The sequence below is a fragment of the Carassius auratus genome, chromosome 50, assembly GCF_003368295.1.
Source record: "Carassius auratus strain Wakin chromosome 50, ASM336829v1, whole genome shotgun sequence".
Lineage (NCBI taxonomy): Eukaryota > Metazoa > Chordata > Actinopteri > Cypriniformes > Cyprinidae > Carassius > Carassius auratus.
The window spans coordinates 20,045,012-20,066,549 of record NC_039292.1 but is presented as its reverse complement, the minus strand read 5'-3'; the positions used below and the strand labels follow the sequence as shown (position 1 = coordinate 20,066,549).

At 35.5% G+C, this 21,538-nt stretch overlaps 2 protein-coding genes across 2 annotated transcripts; both read left to right on the top strand.

Moving 5' to 3' along the window:
• Positions 1 to 12,841: 12,841 nt before the first annotated feature.
• Positions 12,842 to 13,681, top strand: LOC113066500 (somatostatin receptor type 3-like). The gene has a single exon (XM_026238367.1). The coding sequence runs from the start codon at positions 12,842 to 12,844 to the stop codon at positions 13,679 to 13,681; it is 840 nt and encodes a 279-aa protein (XP_026094152.1).
• Positions 13,682 to 16,315: 2,634 nt separating this feature from the next.
• On the top strand, positions 16,316 to 17,161 carry LOC113066499 (G-protein coupled receptor 4-like). Its single transcript, XM_026238366.1, has one exon. The coding sequence runs from the start codon at positions 16,316 to 16,318 to the stop codon at positions 17,159 to 17,161; it is 846 nt and encodes a 281-aa protein (XP_026094151.1).
• Positions 17,162 to 21,538: the final 4,377 nt, after the last annotated feature.

The following is a 21,538-nucleotide window of genomic DNA, read 5'->3' as shown; positions in this document are numbered from 1 at the left end:
TCACCCGTCTTGACTGCAGACAAGATAGGACAATGTATGGTGTGATTTTACTGTTATCACATATTTATCTGTAAACACATACATGGTTATAATAAAATGATGCCTCTGTGAATTAGGATTGCAATTTTCTAGTTTTCACTGATTATATAATACAATGAGCAGTTCATATTAAAACAGATTTAATTCATTAATTTATGCGTGTTTACACAAATGGGCAGGTATGCACAACTACAACATCAAGGGAAAGTATTTTTTCAAAAAGCGGTGTTACTGTACGTGATAATTAAATTTGTAATTTAATTGGAAAGTTGACCTTGTATTAAATTTAACTGTCTATGTAGTAAAAAAAGGTGACCTTTTTTGTTGATTTACATATGCAGCCAACATATACAACATATACAACCTTAGTAACAATACACAGCTCGTTGAAAATTGTCAAACTTTTTCTTTGAGTCAGTTAAATGTCTTACTGAACTATGCCCAAATTAGTCAAAACTAGTTGGCTCCAATGTTTACTCAGACAGGACTATGTTTTGTGTTTTTGTTTTAGTTTTTTTTTAGCATAAAATATTTGCATATGTTATGTTTTCTATAATGTGTTGATAAAGTCATTTGTAGCTAATGGTTTGTTAATAACGAGAATTGGACCTGAAAATAAAGTATGACCAAATATTACATTCTGAATAGTGTTTAGGTTATATGTTAAGTCGTACTGCATAGTTTACTTGTTCTGACTTTGTATTTGCTCAGACAACTTGTGAAATAAATCAAGCCGCAAAATACTGTAGTTTTGAAAGTGCATGCACAGTTAGCTGTACAATATATATGGTTAGTGGAAGAAATGTATGTGCTTTGATTATTCATTTAACTATTTAATCATTTAATCTGTGTTTACAATTGTTAAGAATATGTTGCTAAATGTATACAGATAATATAATGGAGTTGCATCAGAGTTCTTTATCCTCAATCTCTCTGTTTATGAGATTGGTAACTGTCTGAACTCCTTGCTCTCTACACTTAATAGTTGGATTTGGCTTCCAAGGCTCATACAGTTAATGTATTTTTTAATAGGAATAGGCATCACTTATTGTCCTCTGTTTCAGTGTCTGATCTGTGTTGAGTGTAATCTGGCAGCGGTTCATCCTGTAACCTTTCTGAAGTACAAACCTCTCAGATAATGGATAATTATTTTTGGCTCCTGTTTGTTCAGCATGCTAATTTTAATATTGTCTAATACTCCTGCACATACATGTTTTTTTTTGTTTGTTTGTTTGTTTTTGCATTGCAATTTCTCCTTTTCATCTTTATCCAGGTGTTTTGTCTTGTAACTGTTCTCAGAGCTCTGAAGCAGTCAGGACCAGGAGAGAGAGCAAGAGAAAAAACACAAGAGAAGAGCACTTCATCCAATTCTTATAACAACAATGAATATGATAATCCATTAATATTTTGGCATTCAATTCAAAGTGTTTTTGTTTTTTACATTTGGTTTCCTGTTTTTCTTTTGTATGTACTGGCTGGCTTTGTGCTCTTTATTTACAATAGATTTGAAACCTCTTCTGCCACTGTAAAACACCATATTGTATATTATCATTAGCAACTACACTTAATTTAATATTTTTATTTCTAATATTATAGTTTCACTTTTTACAGTTACATTCTTTTGATCAGTCATGATTATAAACAGCTTATTTAATATTTTTAGCCTGAAAAAAAAAAAAATTGATTTAGTTGATTAATTGATATTTTATTTGAGTTCATGAAGGAGCTCAACATGGAGATATTTAACTTTGTGATGGGATTTGTACATCCCTGTTCAGAATTCAATATGGAGGCGCTCAAAGCAAAAGGATCGAGTGACTGGTAGGATGTTGATTTTTTCCTTTTTTTTTTTCTACAGTTGACGATTATTTACATTTAATGTTGTTATGGAGATGGACTGTCTTTCTGCATCTGTGTGGTTTGGACAGCCACAGTTGAACTGTTGTTTTAAATCGGAAAGAGTAGGCTACTGTGAAAGTTGTGGTTTTACATACATACATTATCTTTTTTCTCCTTTCCTTTGTGAAAATTGGACCATTTTAAGTTTTAAACATAATTATTGTAAAACTTATTTGGATTTTGAATTGAAATTGAACTGGTTGCTTTACAGATTTCCATGAGACCATATGCCTTTTCCTTTAAGGAAGAGTACTGCTATCAATAAATGTAGTTACTTAGAAAATAAAGTACAAAGTCATTAAAAGTATGATCATCTCTTTCAAAATAGTTAATATCTTAAAGGGTTGTTCACCCAAAAAATAAAATGATCCATCTTTTACTCACCCTCAAGGCATCCTAGGTGTCCCTTAAAAGATAAGTCCTCTATTTATTGATTGATTTATTTTAACTAATGATGTCTGCCTCACTAGTTGGATTTCAACAAGTTTTACTTTATTAGAGAGGACATTTTTTATAGTTAGATTTTAGATCTGCACAAGTAAAGTTAAACTTGTACACACACACACTACCCCCAGGTCTTGCCCTACCCCTACACATAATCCTCATTTACATTTATGCTGCATGTTTTTTTAGTAATTTGAATCATGGGAATCATTGGATGCCTTCATGTTACAGACGGAATGGCCTGAAACCTGAATACTGAATACACTAAGGAAGTGCATCTCATAACTGAAAACGATGCTATACACATCTCGATGCATAGCAACAATATGATACATTGCTACATATGAAGCAACTAACAATGTCATTCCAAACGATTCGCCCCTATACGATGCAGTGCGATTTGATTTCTATTCGATTAGATTTGACACAATGTGATTCGATGCAATGGAAAAAAATATGATCACTTTTATATCCTAGGTTTCAGACAGACAGGAAATCATAAATTACTGTAACTTAAGTGGCTTGTAACTTCGAATGCCTCGAGGTCTGTTTCAAGTTTACCAGGCTTAATTCAGTTAGTGTGACTCATTGTCAAATGATTTAGCTTCATAAAGAAAATTTAATACAGATCAACCACGGTCACTGTGGCAATTTATTCTGGGAAACAAAACCTGGTCTGAGGCAGGCTAACCGTCAGGCTACTAATGAGACTCTCACATACTATGGCCACTCAGACAGCTGGACCTTTTAGCTGAACAGATAGCAGAACATTAATCTATAATTGTTTTTTAAAGTATTAGAATCACTGAAAAATGACAATTTAACAACAGCAGCTAAAATATAGTCACAATAATTATACGGTAGTAAGTGGTTCAGTGTATTGGATCTCAGGAGTTGATACTATCAGATTCCTATGAGTGAAGCAAGCCAAGAAAAAAGCATCATTCATCTGCCCGGTGGGATTTATCAGAGGATGCCCGAGCTCCTTCAACTTTTCAAAGAGTTATTGAAAAGTTGGTTGGAGACATGAATATGTTGGAGGTATTAGTCTACCTGGATGACCTCATCATTTTCGGAAGGACATTAGAGGAGCATGAAGAGAGGATACTCAAGGTTTTGGACCGGCTGCAGTGTGAAGAATTGAAGTTATCTGTGGACAAGTGCACCTTCTTATTGATAGCTTTTCTCTTTTCCTCACTCTGGTAAGTGCACCGAAACTTTAGCATTAAATCTGCAGCATCCTCAGTGGTGCTAAAGTCTGACTCCAGTGCACGAAGATAGTCACTGAAAATAGCAGATGGGTTTCCAGTCTTCTCAAACCTCACAATGTCGGCTGCAGGATCTCTGATAAACTCTACTAACCTTTGCTTCTTTACATTATCAGAACAATGCCATTCCTCCAGAATGTGACCCAAGGGTTCCACCCAAAACTAATACTCATCTTCTCCAGGAGGAGTTGGGATACACAAGGACGCAGCTTTCTATATCTGACTCTCTCCTCAGATGAGGTCACATGACACGTTTGCACAAGAGAATTTATGGCATCAACAAATTAAGTGTTGAGATCGAGGCACACTGTAAAACCGAACTGTGAAATTAATCAAATGAAATTAGTTAATTGCACTCAAATAAAAATGAAAGTTCATTGGACTTAATTTAAATATGTTCTGTAAACTCAAAATTTTGTTGTAGTAAGGTGAACTTAAAATGATTGCGTTTTCAAGTTCCCAGCATGCTTTGCATCAGAAAACAAGGAATATAAATTTTGAGTGAAGTACTCTCTAATTATAAGTTGAGAAACATCAATATTTATAAGATAACTGAGATAATTTAAGGCAACTGTACATGTAATTTATAATTTAATGTAAACTTAAGAGTTCTGTGAACTTATTAGGGTTTACAGTGTATGGTAACAGACACTTAAAAATATATATTTTATTGAACTTAAAAATATTAAGTTAATTTGACTTAAATTTTTCGATGTAATCTGTTTCAACTATTTTTTTGAGTTAAGTGAACTTGTCGGAAAGCCAAACTTGGAATATCAGTGTGATTTCAAAGTGAAATCAAAGTGATTTTCCATCTATTTGGAGAAAAGAGATCAACTTAAACTGGAACTCATCTTCCTTACTCTGCTTAGGTGTTTCAACTGCGATGTGAACAACTGTTTTAGAATTGTCTTAAGTTAATATAAACCAAAGTCCATCAACATATAATTTGCACCTGTATGTTTACAAAAAAATCTGAGATCTCATGAAATGTAATATTTAAATTATGTAAATGAATATGTAATGAACAAATACTAATGGTGAAATTCTCTTTTGGCTTTCTTTTAAACACACCTCTAAATTCAGGAATCCAAATATTTGTTCAGGTCTGTACAACAGCATCACATTCCATCTTGCGTAGGAGATCTAAGTGGTGGGGAGAAGTTATCACCCAGTGTAACGATAGATCACAGGAGACGAGAGATCCAAGAGCAGTGTGTTTAATGGGTAATCCAAAAATCAGTACCCAAACAGGCAGGAGGTCATAACCATGAAATCAGTCAAGAAACAAAACAAACAGGAAACTAGAAACTAGAGAACACAAGGGAACGCGAGAAAACCAGGTGAGGTAAAATAAGGGCTCCATGAAAACAGAAAGAGAAAGACTGGTATTAATAGACAGGATAAAGAAGGAAGTGGAGACAAAGCTATGTGGGAAATGTAGTGCCTGTGGTGAAGTGCCTATGGGGAAGTGAGACCACTAGTGGACACCAAGGGAAACACAGACCAGACACCGTGTCTGGTTGAATTCCTCCATTGCGAAAGCACCCAGGGTCCGTGGTGTCACTGCGCTTGAGTGGAGGACATCTGAGAAGATCACGCCATGGGTCACCGGGCCTGTGCAGAAAAACAAACAAACGAGTAGAGGTGGTGGGACTGTTAGCAGCGAGCTTTCCAGTGCAGCTCTCTGCTCTCTCATCTGGGCCCGCCTCTCCTCCAGGTCACAAATCTGCTTTTCCATGGCCTCCAGCTCGAGCTGAATTTGGCTCTGAAGCAGTCAGGAGAAAGATATGAGGAAAGAGAGACAGAAAACACTATGAAGAGAAGAGTGTTTTATCTCATACTAATGACAACTGTTAGCATGGCTATCATATATATTCCATATACAGTGACATGATTCATTGTGATTTTAACAGAACAGCATTTTCCGGTTCTTTAGTTTACTGCTGTGTTTAGTTATGTTTTTATTCTATGTTATATTATGTTCTTTTTCTGGGGTGTTTTAAGAAACTGCCACTGTTCTCTATAAAACCTTTTAAAGTCATCGGCTACAATGTAAACAACATTGAGTAATGAGTTATTTATTTAGTTAGTTAAGTTAGTAAGCTAGTGTGATTCCAGAACATGCATGGGTAGAATGGCCAGCAGTCATTTACATGACTGTTTTATTCATATTCATTATTCAATTATGTATTTTCTATGCTGGTTTATCAAATATACAGTATCTGATGTTTTATCTACATGTATCTACATGTTTTTTGTTACGTGGTTTTGTTTTTGAATAAAGCATGACAAGATACCATTTTACATATTGTCTAAGAGATTATATCAGATGTGTCTTTGCATTGTTTTGCATTTGTGTTTATACCACAGATATAATACCTTGACATGCTTTTGCATTGTGGACCAACTCCAATGAAATCTTTTTTATTTTTATTTTTATTTTTATTTTTTACAAATTGTTTATCATAGAAGTCAGAAATTATTATTTATATTTTATTATTTATATTATTTATATAATTATTATTATATTTTATTTAAAATATTATTTTTTAATTAATTTGCATATCCACTTTATGTGAAGTGTTGCATTTATAGCCATTTATTCATTTGACAGGTTTAAAGACTATAAAAACAGCACACTGTAAGTATTATTAACATCTAGAAGTACTGGACATTCAATCTTTAGGTGACAAATAGATAGATTGAATTTTACAGTCAATAATATGCAAATAACAATGTGATCATCAAATAAAGATAATTTGTTTGATATTAATGAATGCAACTACATTTTTAATTTAGGTATTGCACAGCATAATTACTGAATGTGTGATTTATCAAGTTACCTTAACGATCATAACCTGCACACGAAAATATTTTATTATCATATGCTTTGGTTATTTGGATTTTAAATCTAAAACTAAAAATAGTGACGGTTGGATGTTGGAAACCTGTGCTGACTTTTCTTTTTTTTTACCATGCGGTCTTAAGCTAAAAAGATATGGAAGAAATTAACTCTACAATGAACTTCACTACAAACTCAACAAATCATTCCATTGAACTAGTGAGCAATGTGACACTGTTTGTGTGCAGCATCAGCTTTCTTCTTGGTTTTCCTTTACACTTTCATGTCATATGGCTCATTGTTACAGAAACCGCAACTGTAACAGACTTTTTCAACCTTAATCTGTATGTTTGTGAAACTGCAAACTGTTTGAAATGTTTAATTGATATACTGTCATTTTGGTTTTCGATTTTCAAAAGATCGGCACATTTTTTCAAGGTCAAGGACTCACTATCGCTGGTCGTCCTCTGTTTCAGGTTCTGATCTGTGTTGAGTGCTACTTGGCAGTGGTTCATCCTGTAACCTTTCTAAAGTTTGATACATAGAAGAGCTATAAAGTAATCTGCTGCGCTGCTTGTTGGTTCTTGTTTGTTGTGCGTGTTTATCTCATTCAACAGTAGTCCATATACATGGTTGTTCACAGTGCAGTTTCCACTTTTCACTTTTGTTCAGTTGTTTTCCATTGTGGCAATTCTCAGAGCTCTGAAGCAGTCAGTTCCAGGAGAGCAAGAGAAAGGAAAAGAAAAGGAAAACCAAATGAAAAGAAGAGCATTTATTCACATTCTAATAACCACTATGACCCTTGTTTTCATATTAGGCATATCAAATCTCAGCATTCATTTTAACACATAGTAGTATTTTGGCTCTGTGGTTTATAACTTTGCTGGTTATTTGCTGGATGGATTTGTGCAGCCTATTCTTTTTCTGCGTTGAACAGGAAAATTAACCTTTTCCTAATGATACCTGCATCACTAATGCTTTTAGTTCATGTATTTATTTTTAACTGTCTGAAATAATATAAATTCTCTTTTATTCAGAGTTTGTGATCCCAAAACTAGTTAGTGTAGATAAAATGATCATTCTTTCTTTAGAGAGGTCCACCACTTTAAACCAACTTGTGATTTAAATAATTGACTTATTTGCATACACTTTAAGCCTTTTATGTGCGTGTCAGATGTGGTTGTTTCACTTATTGGTGGTTTGTTTTATTTTAATAAATACTTCCTGCTTCACACAGTTTCACCATTTTCCAAAGGGCTGGGCACTGATCGCCCTGTTGAGTTTTTTTTTTTTTTAAATTTCCTTACTTAACCTTTCATGGTGCATTTGAAATTAATATTTTAAACTAATATTTAAACTTCTCATTAAAAAATAAAAGGTCTTTAAATTTGTGCTTCGGGCAACTATGCTTTGGCACAGTATCTGTCAAACTAACTAAAACCGAAAGCACTTAAAGGCTTAAAGGGGTTTGATGATGTTTCTAAAAAGAACATTATTTGGTGTATTTGGTGTAATGAAATATGTGTATGTGGTTTAATGTTAAAAAAACACATTATTTTCCACATGAAAATAGGCGCATCTCAATAAATTAGAATGTTGTGGAAAAGTTCATTTATTTCAGTAATTCAGCTAAAATTGTGAAACTCATGTACAGTATTAAATAAATTAATTGCACACAGACTGAAGTAGTTTAAGTCTTTGGTTCTTTTAATTGTGATAATTTTCTCTCACATTTAACAAAACCCTCTAATTCTTTAAGATACAAAATTCAATCTCATCAAATCAGAATATGGTGACATGCCAATCAGCTAATCAACTCAAAACACCTGCAAAGGTTTCTTGATCCTTCAGAATGGTCTCTCAGTTTGGTTCAGGCTACACAATCATGGGGAAGACTGCTGATCTGACAGTTGTCCAGAAGACAATCATTGACACCCTTCACAAGGAGGGTAAGCCACAAACATTCATTGCCCAAAGAAGTTGGCTGTTCACAGAGTGCTGTATCCAAGCATGTTAACAGAAAGTTGAGTGGAAGGGAAAAATGTGGAAGAAAAAGATGCACAACCAACCAAGAGAACCGCAGCCTTATGAGGATTGTCAAGCAAATTCGATTCAAGAATTTGAGTGAACTTCACAAGGAATGCACTGAGGCTGGGGGTCAAGGCCTCAAGAGCCACCACACACAGACGTGTCAAAGAATTTGGCAACAATTGTTGTATTCCTCTTGTTAAGCCACTCCTGAACCACAGACAGCAGCAGAGGCGTCTTACCTGGGCTAAGGAGAAGAAGAACTGGACTGTTGCCTGGTGGTCCAAAGTCCACTTCTCAGATGACAGCAAGTTTTGTATTTCATTTGGAAACCAAGGTCCTAGAATCTGGTGGAAGGGAGGAGAAGCTCATAGCCCATGTTTCTTAAAATCCAGTGTTAAGTTTCCACATTCTGTGATGATTTTGGTTGCAATATCATCTGCTGGTGTTGGTCACTGCACCCGTTTACCATGAAATTTAGGAGCACTTCATGCTTCCTTCTGCTGTCCAGCTTTGTGAATATGCTGATTTAATTTCCAGCAGGATTTTGCACCTGCCCACACTGCCAAAAGCACCAAAAGTTGGTTAAACGACCATGGTGTTGGTGTGCTTGACTGGCCAGAAAACTCACCAGACTTGAACCCCAGAGAGAATCTACAGGGTAATGTTAAGAGGAACATGAGAAACAAGAGACTAAAAAATGCAGATGAGCTGAAGGCCACTGTCAAAGAAACCTGGGCTTCCATACCACCTCAGCACTGCCACAAACTGTTCACCTCCATGTCACACTGAATTGAGCCCCTACAAAGTATTCGGTACATGTACAGTAAATGAACATACTTTCCAGAAGGCCAACAATTCACTATTTTATTATTATTATTATTATTATTATTTTATTGGTCTTATGGAGTATTCTAATTTGTTGAGATTTTTGTCAAATATGAGCCAAAATCATCACAATTAAAATAACCAAAGACTTAAACTACTTCAGTCTGTGTGCATTGAATTTATTTAATACACAAGTTTCACAATTTGAGTTGAATTACTGAAATAAATTGAGATGCACCTGTATATTTATTTATCCTTTTGCTTGTAATTAATCATTAGAAAATTTACTTCCATTCAACTTAAGAATGTTTTACTTACATTAGTTTTATATTATGCTGTTGATTTGAAATTATTATTGGCATTATTATTGCCAGCTCCTAGCTTCTAAGGGGAAAAAAAGAAACATCTTCGCGGAAATAGTTCCCTTTCGAAAGGGAACTTCGACAATACCTCATCGACGTTATGGGGAACGCCTCAGGCTTGACAGGTGTCTGAAATCAAATATCAACTCACAGCAATCATGCTGACCGGCGACAGCCGTGAATCATCAGCTTGAATGATGAGCGTGCGACCTGGTTATATAAAAAGGGCGCCTTGACAATATCCTTTCCGTCTTCAGGGACTGTTATGTCTGATTTAAACGTCTGCTTACAGCGAAAATGAAACACACATCTAAGGCAAGTCCTAAAAATATTGTGAAATCTGCTGACCAGTGCCCAAGATATCTGCTGACCAGTGCCCAGCGCAACTCAGCGACCGAATCAGGGGACAGCCCTGCCCCCTGGTCGAGATCCTGCAGCAGGTCAGCTTGGCTGATATTGGCCTTTTCTACCAGCCCTCTCCCTCTTCTTGACTCCCCAGGCGTCTACGTTACACCAGCCCTGGGGATGGGCCTTATGATAAGAACTATGTTCTGATGGCTCACCGTAGCAACTGGTTGATCTGAGCGCCTCTTTTAGGCATGTAAAAGTGGTGGACCCCAGATTCCTTGAGAACTCTCTGGCGAGTCTTCACTCCGCAAGGTGAACTTTTTGGTTTTTAAAATTCTGTGTGTATAACTAACACTGATTTGTATTTCTCTACAGACCTTGTTCCCTGTATAGACCTAGGGGGTCATTCTTAGAGGAACAATTAAAGTATTGGACTTTAGGGCCCTGAAGCCTTCCCCAGCTGGTGGCTAGAACGAATTAGGGAGAAGCTCAAAGAAGATTTGGCTTCCGTGCTGAGTATGTGATGGCCTTCCTGTCGTAACATGTTATATGCGTGGTGGGCCACCACTCATTTCTGTTAAGCCTCAGGGCTATTAGTCACCCCGGAGGTAGAGCAGTTGGTCTTCCTAAAAAAAAAAAAAAAAAGAGAGCTTTTTTGCTTTAGGTTTCGACTGATGCTGGCACTTCAGATAGATCTTCAGATAGATGTCCTGCCTATCGGTTTGTGACATTGCTATCCTGAGTACTCGCTCCCTGAGCTCTGTAAGGTTTCAGTAGGTTAATCTATCCGAGCCCTCAGGTAGATCTATGCTTGTAGGTCGGCCTTCACCGGGCCGGCTTTGTAGCTGGCCTAGGCTATACTAGGGATATTAGAGGCGTGTTGCTAAGTATAGCTGCCACATTCATTATGTGTTAGGCTTCCTCTCCTAAATTTCAGTCTCCTCCCTTAAATGGGAGTTGTTGGCCAAGGCCCGCCCCTTTCTCTGCATTCAGGGGTGATAGAGTAATGTAGGGTGTTAGCTGAGGTAGGATCAGTCTGGCATACTCTCCAGGAAATCCCGTCTCTGAGATCCGGGCCGAGTGGTTCACTGCCTGCTCCACAGTTCCTCGGGTTGGATGCCTTCCTAAAGGCAAGTGTCCAGAGGCTCTGTCTTCGGAAAAGACAGCTAGTGGCCAGTCTGTAGTGTCTTATGTAGTGTCACCAGGTCAGGCCTGCCTGGTGGCATTTCAGGTGGCACATTCCCCTGAATAGTGAATGGCTGAGGTTCCCTTGAGTTCCCTAGCCACATTCCCTAGAAGGGACCCCTTCTAAGAAGTTGAAGTTGTGGTCCTAGGCCCTTGAGCAGGCGCAGGTAGACCTTTCACTAAACTATGTTTATCGAGGTTTTCTGTGGTATCATATAGCTTGGGCTATGACCATAGGGAGTGCTGTCACTGACAGCCAGGTGTGACCTGAGGGTGAGTGGTTCTAGCATTCATTGAATTGCTGGTTCTGACAGTTGTCACTGCCATTGGGCATGCACTCCCTTTTACATGGCGGCGTGGGTAATTCGTTCCCCATAACGTCGCTGATGTAGTGTCGAAGTTCCCTTCGAAAGGGAACGTCTCAGGTTAAAAATGTAACCTTTGTTCCCCTGAGAACAGGGAACGAGACAATATGTCTCCCAGCCATGCCTCGGGGTCTGCCTGCCAAACAGTCCCTTCAGACGAAAGGATATTGTCATGGTTTCAAGGCGCCCTTTTTTTATATCCAGGTTGCACGCTTATCATTCAAGCTGATGATTCATGGCTGTCGCCGGTCAGCATGATTGCTGTGAGTTGATATTTTATTTCAGACAGCTGTCACGCCTGAGGCGTTCCCCATAACGTCGATGACGTATTGTCTCGTTCCCTGTTCTCAGGGAACAAAGGTTACATTTGTAAATTGTCAAAATGGCAAGATGCAAAAGATATTTGCTTTTGTTACATTTAAATTGACATTGCCTTGTTCTAGTTGTAAAGGTTAAAACAAGGTTAAAATACTGACAAGCAGTAGTATTTAATTGGAATCTGACTCTGCCCTTTTGGACTCAGACTGAGTCTCACTCGGGCCAATTTGGACTCACTCGGGCCAATTTGGACTCAGTTGGCTGAAGACTTACACTTGACCCAGACTCAACTTAGGTGGACTCAAACCCTCACTAGTGCTATATATAATTCCATTTCTCTGGTTAAATTGGTCCACAAAAACAAATGCACACAATTTCTCACTTGTATTCAAATGTTTTAATCCATTTGAATAGAAGCCCATGGATAATTTAGAATTTCATGCATGTTGCATTTGTTTGCATATGTTTTGTTTTATGTGAAATATATGAAGCCATGCCTTGAGACAGCTGTAAAGTGATACTGCAAAAACAGAACAGACTATCATTTACACCTGAGACTGGACACTCACTTTTCAGGTGAAAAACTCTCATTTTTGATTAATTTGCTTGTTATGTTTTTCAATTAAGTAATATGCAAAAAAAAAAAAAAAAAAAAAAAGCCTGTGATTATTAGATGTAATTTGTGTTATTGGTGAATTAGCTAAAATGAGTAAAGTGTCTGAATTGTATTATTTCACCAGGCATTTTGTTAAGAAAGTTGTAGAAAAGAAGTTCACAAATTCACATTTGTTTTATATTGATGAATAAAATCATTAGAACTTTTTGTTTAGAACAAATACTCTTCTCTCTTCAATTAGATCACTGTTGCAACTAATTATACATTTTGTAAGATTTTGAGAGCAAAAGGAGGAAATGAACAACTCTACAGTGTACATCATCACGTCTGAAGCCTCTACAACTCTTTCCTTTGTGCTAGTGGACATTCTTGAAATGTGTGCATGTGGTATAAGTTTCCTGGTTGGCCTTCCAATACACTCCTTTGTATTATGGCTCATTGTCACAAGAACAGAAAGTGGACTTGCATCAGTGTTCTTCAAACTTAATCTATCTGTTTGTGAAATTGGAATCTGTGTGGAGAGTTTAATTTTTATACTGTCATGTTGGTTTTCAAGTTTCAAAAAGTTAATATGTTTTTTAATAGGACTAGCAGTCACTGGTCGTCCTCTGTTTCAGTGTCTGATCTGTGTTGAGTGTTACCTGGCAGTGGTTCATCCTGTAACCTTTCTGAAGTACAAACCTCTCAGATACAAAGTGATCTGCTCTGCTTCAGCCTGGATAATTATTCTTGGCTCATGTCTTTTCTCTGTGTTTATCTTGCCATATACTATATCACATACATGGTTCTTCTCAGTACAGTTCCTCCTCTTCTTCTGCATCCAGTTGTTTTGTCTTGTGGTTGTTCTCAGAGCTCTGAAGCAGTCAGGACCAGGAGAGAGAGCAAGAGAGAAAGAGGAGGAAAACCACATGAAGAGAAGAGCTTTTCATTTCATTCTAATATGTACTGTGAGCACAGTTGTCATATATGTCCCATTTACAGTCTCAGGATTTTTTACCATTTTAACAAAACAGAATATTCGTTCACTTTGGTGCATTTGTGTGTTTTGTTTTTTTCTGGCTGGTTTTGTTCAGCCTGTTCTTTATCTGCACCGCTTTGGAAAACTCTTCTGCCTCTCTTCCGTTCAAGTTATGTAGCTTTGTTCATTAATTGTAATTATTAATAACATTCACATTTTATTTAAAGAGGTCAACCACATTAAAATTGTTTGGTCTGTGGTTATCATATATTTATTTATTTATTTACTTATTTTTAAATAAACGATTAATGCATTATGCAGTATGTCAAATTTCTAGTTTGTGGGTCATGAAAAAAATATTATATTTAAAATTACACAAATATGTCATTATATTTAAAACATAGACAAGTTTATTTTTTCACAGCAATGCATATGAGCTAAGCAGAGTTTACATCATTAAAATGTATACCTTGAATGCGTAGTCACTTGGAATTAAAGTCTCATTCATCATTGACAATATGAAAATTATGTCATTAATGAATCACCCTCATGTCGTTCCAAACCTGTAAGACCTCTGCTCATCTTCAGAACACAGTTTAAGATATTTTAGATTTAGTCTGAGAGCTTTCTGTCTCTCCATTGAAGCTGTGTGTACAGTCTACTGTCCATGTCCAGAAAGGTAATAAAAACATCATCAAAGTAGTCCATGTGACATCAGAGGGGTCAGTTAGAATTCGGTCAAAAAATAACAAAAACTACGACTTTATTCAGCATTGTCTTCTCTTCTGGGTCTGTTGTAAGCACGTTCACAACACTGCAGTGTAGTGATGTCCCATTCGTGAACGAATCATTCGATTTAAACGGTTCTTCTTGAACCAGTTCACAAATCGAACTGAATCGTTTTAAACGGTTCGCGTCTCCAATAAGCATTAATCCACAAATGACTTAAGCTGTTAACTTTTTTTTAATGTGGCTGACACTCCCTCTGAGTTCAAACAAACCAATATCCCGGAGTAATTCATTTACTCAAATAGTACACTGACTGAACTGCTGTAAAGAGAGAAGTGAAGATGAACACAGAGCCAAGCAAGATAACGAACAAACGATTAACTCATTCTCGAGTCAAGAACCAGTTGCATCGGTTTTCGGAAAAGTATTTATTTATTTATACGTTTATTTCTTAAGGATAATGCAGTCCCAAAGAAAAAGGGTCACGATCGTGTGTTGGAACCGCAGGCGGTGAGTAAAACTGCTTCAAATATCTCTGTGTTGCTAACTTAGCTATCGGTGCGTAAGCACATCGAGTAAACCTTGTACACCTTTAAAGCAAAAAAAAAAAAAGACGACATAAAGTGGAACTTAGTCATTTTCCAAAACCACTAAGTGTAACGGATGCTGCTGCTCTTGTTAAATTTCAGCCTCGGGATCTGATTCTGGATCATAAATAAACAGCTGAATCTGACTGTTAGCCATGGTTTGTTTTGGATGATGTTTTTTTTTTTCAGGGTAATGTCACAACTTCCAACGCTCTCAACGCAAAAGCCTACTCGCGCTCGTGATTCTTTAGCTCCGCCCACACGTCACGCCTCCAGCGGCTCGTGTTATTCCGAAAAAAATCGGCACAGACTATTTTTCTCTTATAAATATAATAAAACTAAAGACTTTTTGGAGATATGAAGGATGCGGTACTACTCTGTAGGTACTCAAGATTAACAGGAGATTGAGTGAAAATGAGCATTTCACCCCCCCCCCCCCTTAATGACATAATTTTCCTTTTTTGGGTGAACTAACCCTTTAAAATCAAGTTCTAACATTAATTTATTTTTCATTTTAATGTCCACAGTGGGGGTGGAAATGCTCACCATTTCTCAGTCTATTCAAATGTTTTAATTAATTTGAATGAACATCATTCAAATCACACATTTTCAACCACATGCATTTGCGTATGTTTTGTTTAATGTGACACATCTTTGATAAATGTTTGTGGCAACTCTGAAGTGAGACTACACTAACAGGACCGGGTATTATTTACACCCAGACAGACTGAACATTCACGCTTCAGGTGAAATATTTTAACTTAATTTGTTATTCCATTCAGTGAAATGCAAATATCAGCTTGATTTGTAGACATACTGTAGTTTGATTTATGGGCTATACTTATTTGAATTAGCTGTTGAATAAAACAAAGCAAGGTCTCTTTTTTGTAACACTTTATAATAAGTATACACTAATAAAGTACTTAAAAATCATTAGCTAACATGTAATTTATAGTTAATGCATACTTTGTTAACTGTAGATAATACATCAATATACACCATACAAACAGTCAATCCTTCATTCATTGTCTCTGTAATTAACACAATTATTACAATTTAATTATCTTGTTTTAAAGGAACTGTTAATTGGGAAATATCAGTGAATATTTATCACTTTAGATTCAGTCATAGAAAACGAGAAAATGTAATTAAGTGTTATAAATCAACCTTTACTGAACATTAATTGCACTAGTCTACTTAAAATGTTTACATGTACATTAAGGATACCCACACACTCTCATATTTGGTGTACAGGGGCTCTTCATAGGTTTCAAGGGTTTAATACTGTACTGACTTCCTATTTTAATATACTGTATTAACTACAGTTAATAAAGTATGAATTAACTATGAATAGTTGTAAGTACTTTATTATTGTATACTTTTCATAAAGCGTAACCTTTTTAATCTAGTAGCTTGTTTATCTAATATACTTACTCTTCTATTTTCCTATAAATGAATTATTATTTATTGTCAGGGGTCTTATACAAGACAAGAAGATGAATAACTCTACAGTGACCTTCAACACACTTGCAGCATCTGCAAATGCCACAACTCAATCCATTGGGCCAATAGAAAGTCTACAGTTGTTTCTGTGCAGCTTTACTTTCCTGTTTGGTATGCCAATACACTCCTATGTTATATGGCTCATCATCACAGGAGCAGGAAGTGGAGTTGCATTAGAGTTCTTCAACCTCAATATGGCTGTTTGTGAGATTGGAATCTGTATATTCTGTTTTGTAGATTCAATGGCAATTTGGTTTTCTTATCTCAAGATAGGTTCAAATTTTTTCCTAGGGCTAGGCATCACTGGTCGTTCTCTGTTTTTGTGTCTGATGTGTCTTGAGCGTTACCTGGCAGTGGTTCATCCTGTAACCTTCCTGAAGTACAAACCTCTCAGATATAGAGTGATCTGCTCCACTGTTGTCTGTATACTGACTCTTGGCTCCTGTTTGTTCAGCATGTTCATTTTAATGGCGCTCAATAATACAGCACACACATGGTTCTTTACAGTGCAGATTTTCCTTTTCTTCTCTATCCAGCTCTTTTGTCTTGTGGCTGTTCTTAGAGCTCTGAAGCAGTCAGGACCAGGAGACAGAGCGAGAGAGAGAGAAGAGGAAAACAACATGAAGAGAAAAGCATTTCATCTCATTCTAATAACTAGTATGAACATGGTTTTCATAAATGTCCCATTTATTATTTTAGCATTGTTTCGTGTTGTGACAAAGCAAAATAGTGTGGAACTGCGAATCGCTGCTTTGATTTGTTATTCACTGGGTGGTTTTGTTCAGCCGGTTCTTTATCTGCACCGCATTGGAAAACTCTCATGCCTCTGTTCCTCATAAGCATCCTCTACAAATAATAGTAATAGTAATAATTAAATAGAGTGCTATAACTTCTGTTAAACCAAAAATAGAAAATAGGAGAGCGTGCTTTGTCTATGTTTTATGTAGTAATCAGAGATATACTTTACATAATTTCTATTCTGACAGACAGAATAGTTTTAGCAATCAGCCTATACTTGTACTTAATCTGTATTACTACATACCTTTTTTATTATGCTGTAAGTAGTATTTTATTTGGAATTGAATAAGTTTTCCACAGAGAATAAAAATATATATCTCTGCATGTTTGCTCAAGTGAACATCATCAAAACAAAAGAACTCATTATTGTCTTCAGAAATAACAGGATGTTCATACCTCATTGCACATTAATGGAGAGAAGGTGGAGAGAGTGTCTAGCTTTAAATTCCTGGGAACACACATCTCTGAGGACCTCTCATGGACAATAAACATCATGACGCTAGACAAGAAGGCACAAAAGCGACTGTACTTTTTAAGACTTCTTAGGAAGATTAACCTGTCAGCAGCTTCTTTTGTTATTCTATCTATGTTCTATTGAGAGTGTACTCACAACATGGCATGCTGGTGTGGTATGGAAGCAGCTCTGCAGCTGACAAAAAGGCTCTGCAGAGAGTCACAGAGACTGCAGAGAACATCACAAACCAACAGTTACCTGCCCTGGAAGCCATATTCATTACACGTTGCCTGAATCAAAACACACAACATTCTAAAGGATTCACAACATTCCGCCCATCATTTGTTTTTACTTCTACCCTCTGGAAAACGCTATAGGTCCTTTAAAACATGCACCACAAGATTCACAAACAGTTTTTAATCCAAAAGCTGTTACTGAACTCTGAGATGAAAAAACACACTACAACTCATTCTTGATATTCAAGAGCATGCATTAATGACAATAAAATCTCTGCACTTTACTTTATTTTTATCACTTATTTCTATTTTTTCTTTTGCTGTATACGTTGAAAAGTCTATAATTTCATTGTTTGTCTCTTTACAATGAGAATATAAAGTTAATTGAATTGAAAAACTTGAAATATTTCCTTAGCTGATGTTCACATAGCAAAATCATGCACACATGGTCTTGTAACAGCTGTTATGTCCCTATATAAAACAGCAGTCAAACCAGATAGACTGAACACTCAATATTCAGGTGACAAACTCTTTTTTTTTTCTTTGATTCATTATCTGTCTCTGCTCTATGATAACAAAGTCTTTATTATGAGTTATGGGCATGCTAGATGAATTAGTTAAGTAAAACTTTATTGAACTGTGGGGGAAAATATTATTAATAATTTGTACTTAATCTTTGAATGTTAAACATTTAAATTAGCATTGTTGGTAACACTTTAGTCCAATTCACACTAAAAACTAGTTGCTTATTAGCATGTCTATTATTAGCATATTGGCTGTTTATTAGTGCTTATAAAGTACAAAGAATGCATGACATCCATAATCCTACCCAATACCCTAAACTTAACAACTACCTTATAAACTATTAATAAGCAGCAATTAAGTAGTTAATTGAGGCAAAAGTCAAAGTTAATGGTTAGTTAATAGTGAGAATTGGACCCTAAAATAAAGTGTGACTGCATTGTTTTATTGCATGATATTTATTTATTTATTTTTTGGGATATAATTGGGGTATTGTGTAGAATTATAACATTTGCATTGATGTTCCAGTTGATGTGTCATCAACATTAATATGTCCGAGATCTTTTTCTCTGTGATTCTTTGCTCATTCTAATCACAAAATAGTTTCCATTTCCATGTCTCACAACAGTAACACAGTTTTTGTTTTGCGTTATGTTCACTGGTCGTCTTCTGTTTCAGTGTCTGATCTGTGTTGAGCTTTATATGGCAGTCAGGACCAGGAGTGAGAAAGAGAAATGTGTGTGTGTGTGTGTGTGTGTGTGTGTTGGTTGGTTTGTGGTTGGTTGTTGGTTTCAATTTCATGTGATTCTAATAACTACTGTGAGCATGACTATCAATTGTGCCATTTATTATCCCAGGATTGTTTTTCATTCCAACACAAGAGCATAGTAAGGATCTTTTTTTTTTTTTTTAGATTATTTTGTTTTATTTTGGCTGGTTTTGTTTAGCCTGTTCTTTGTTTGAAATAATACAAAACTGTCCTTACTTTTATTTCAATTAAGTTGTTTAGCTTTTAGATATTAAATTGCTAAATCTTGTTATCTTTTTGGCCATTTAAATAAAAAAAATGTTAGTATATATATATATATATATATATATATATATATATATATATATATATATATATATATATATATATATATATATATATATATATATATATATTACTTTTTATGATGTCAGAACATGTAAATGTCTTGTCATCATTGAATGCAGACAAGATAGGACCATTAATGTCATACAAACAAGCTGAGTGCAAAATAAACCATCTAGGTGAAGGAGGTTTTTCAAAAAGTGATGCAGGCATATATTCTTCATTTTATTATGTTTGTGTTAAAAAGAATTAAGAAAGAAAATTATCCTGAAACCAAAATGTAAATGTGATTTTAAGACAGAAAGGTACTGTAGCAATTATCATATCAGGATTATTTTATTTTTTAATACATTCTTTTAAGGGAATTGCCCTGACAGCATTTTTAGAACCGCTGTATGTTGCTATGTTGATACAGATAGCAAAATACAGCAATTGTGATGTTTATATTGTTCAATCAAAAATGATAATTCTTTCAACATATTCAACATATACTTCTGTGGAACACAAAAAGAAGATATTTTGAAGAATCTATAGGTGTCCAATTTATACACACACACACCCACCCACACACACACACACACACACACACACACACATATATATATATATATATATCATAGAATAAATAAATTCTTACAGGTTTGGAATGACATGAGAGTGAACAAATGATGATAGAGTTTTCATTTTTGTTTGAACTTTCCATTTAAATTATTGTATAAACAAGGATTATGAAACCAACCTTATTTTGTACATTTCCCATAGAAGTTTTAAATTTTTACAATAACACAGTGAACAACTTTACATCTGGAGCATCTTCAAACTCCACAGCTCTTTACTTTGGGCCAACATCGTGATAATTTAATTGGTAATTTAATTGGAAAGATGTAATTTTGAATCAAATTTTATGTATTAAAAAAAAAAATATATATATATATATATATATATATATATATATATATATATAATTTATTTATGTTCTAATGACAGTTTCGAAACCAGTCCACCAAACAAACCACATATGATATATATGACAGATAGGAGAAAAACCCCATGAAAGAAGAGCATTTTATCTCATTCTAACAACTAGTCTGAGCATTACTATCATATATGTGCCATACATAGTCAAAGGATTCTCTGCTATTTTGACTCAGCAGTTAAAGGATAAAGTGACTCAGGGCATGTCTAAATCCACTTTTGCTATTTTAATGACGGGAAAATGGTTGGCGCGCCCGGGTGCATGGTCTAAATGGGTTGTCCCTATTCTCTTAATGGGTGTTTTTTGGGCGTAACGTGCAATATACACACACATATATATATATATATATATATATATATATATATATATATATATATATATATATATATATATATATATATATATATATATATATATTTAATTAGCCTACAAAAAGTTGTATGCTTTACACTCCTTTAATTTTTTATATTTGGGATGTTTGTGTGCTGCTGTGCATCCCTGTGTTTAATAAGCAGTGTTTACACGCGTTGTGGACCTGCCTATACTAACACGCTCTTTAAATAACAAAGGAAAAACATTGCGCCAGACTTTAGACCAGGTTTGAGTTGGTCTATGGCGCAGCCTATTTTCAGCTCCTCAAAATAGCAATGCGCCTGAACACCCTTTTTTTTTCATACCAGCATGCCCATGGGCGCAAAAATGAGCTCAAATGCATTTGCTAATTAAACGACGTGGCACTGGAAAGGAAAATGCGAACAGTGCCGGACTGAAACTAGTAAACACACTTGCGGTGAGCCTTGCGTCGCATTGTGGCGGGTGTATTATAGGGCCCTATGTGTGTATCTCAGGGATATATATATGTATTATTATTATTATTAATAATATTATAACTATGATTGTTTTTACAGTATAACCCTGTAAAACAGGTTTTACAGGTTATACTGTAAAAATAATGAATTTATCTTTTGTTTCTTATATTGAAAGTAAAATAGGTGTTGAAATAATTCATCAAACACCTTCCCAAACAAAAATAAAATGCATTTTTTTGTTCTTGTTTACTCAGTCAAGACTGCCCATCCTTATCAAGTTACTCTTATAACTTTAAAGGGGTCGTATGATGCTATTTTCTCTTTGGAG

Coding starts and splice junctions, on each gene's coding strand:
- LOC113066500 (XM_026238367.1), top strand. CDS start 12,842: ATGAACAACTCTACAGTGTACATCATCACGTCTGAAGCCTCTACAACT.
- LOC113066499 (XM_026238366.1), top strand. CDS start 16,316: ATGAATAACTCTACAGTGACCTTCAACACACTTGCAGCATCTGCAAAT.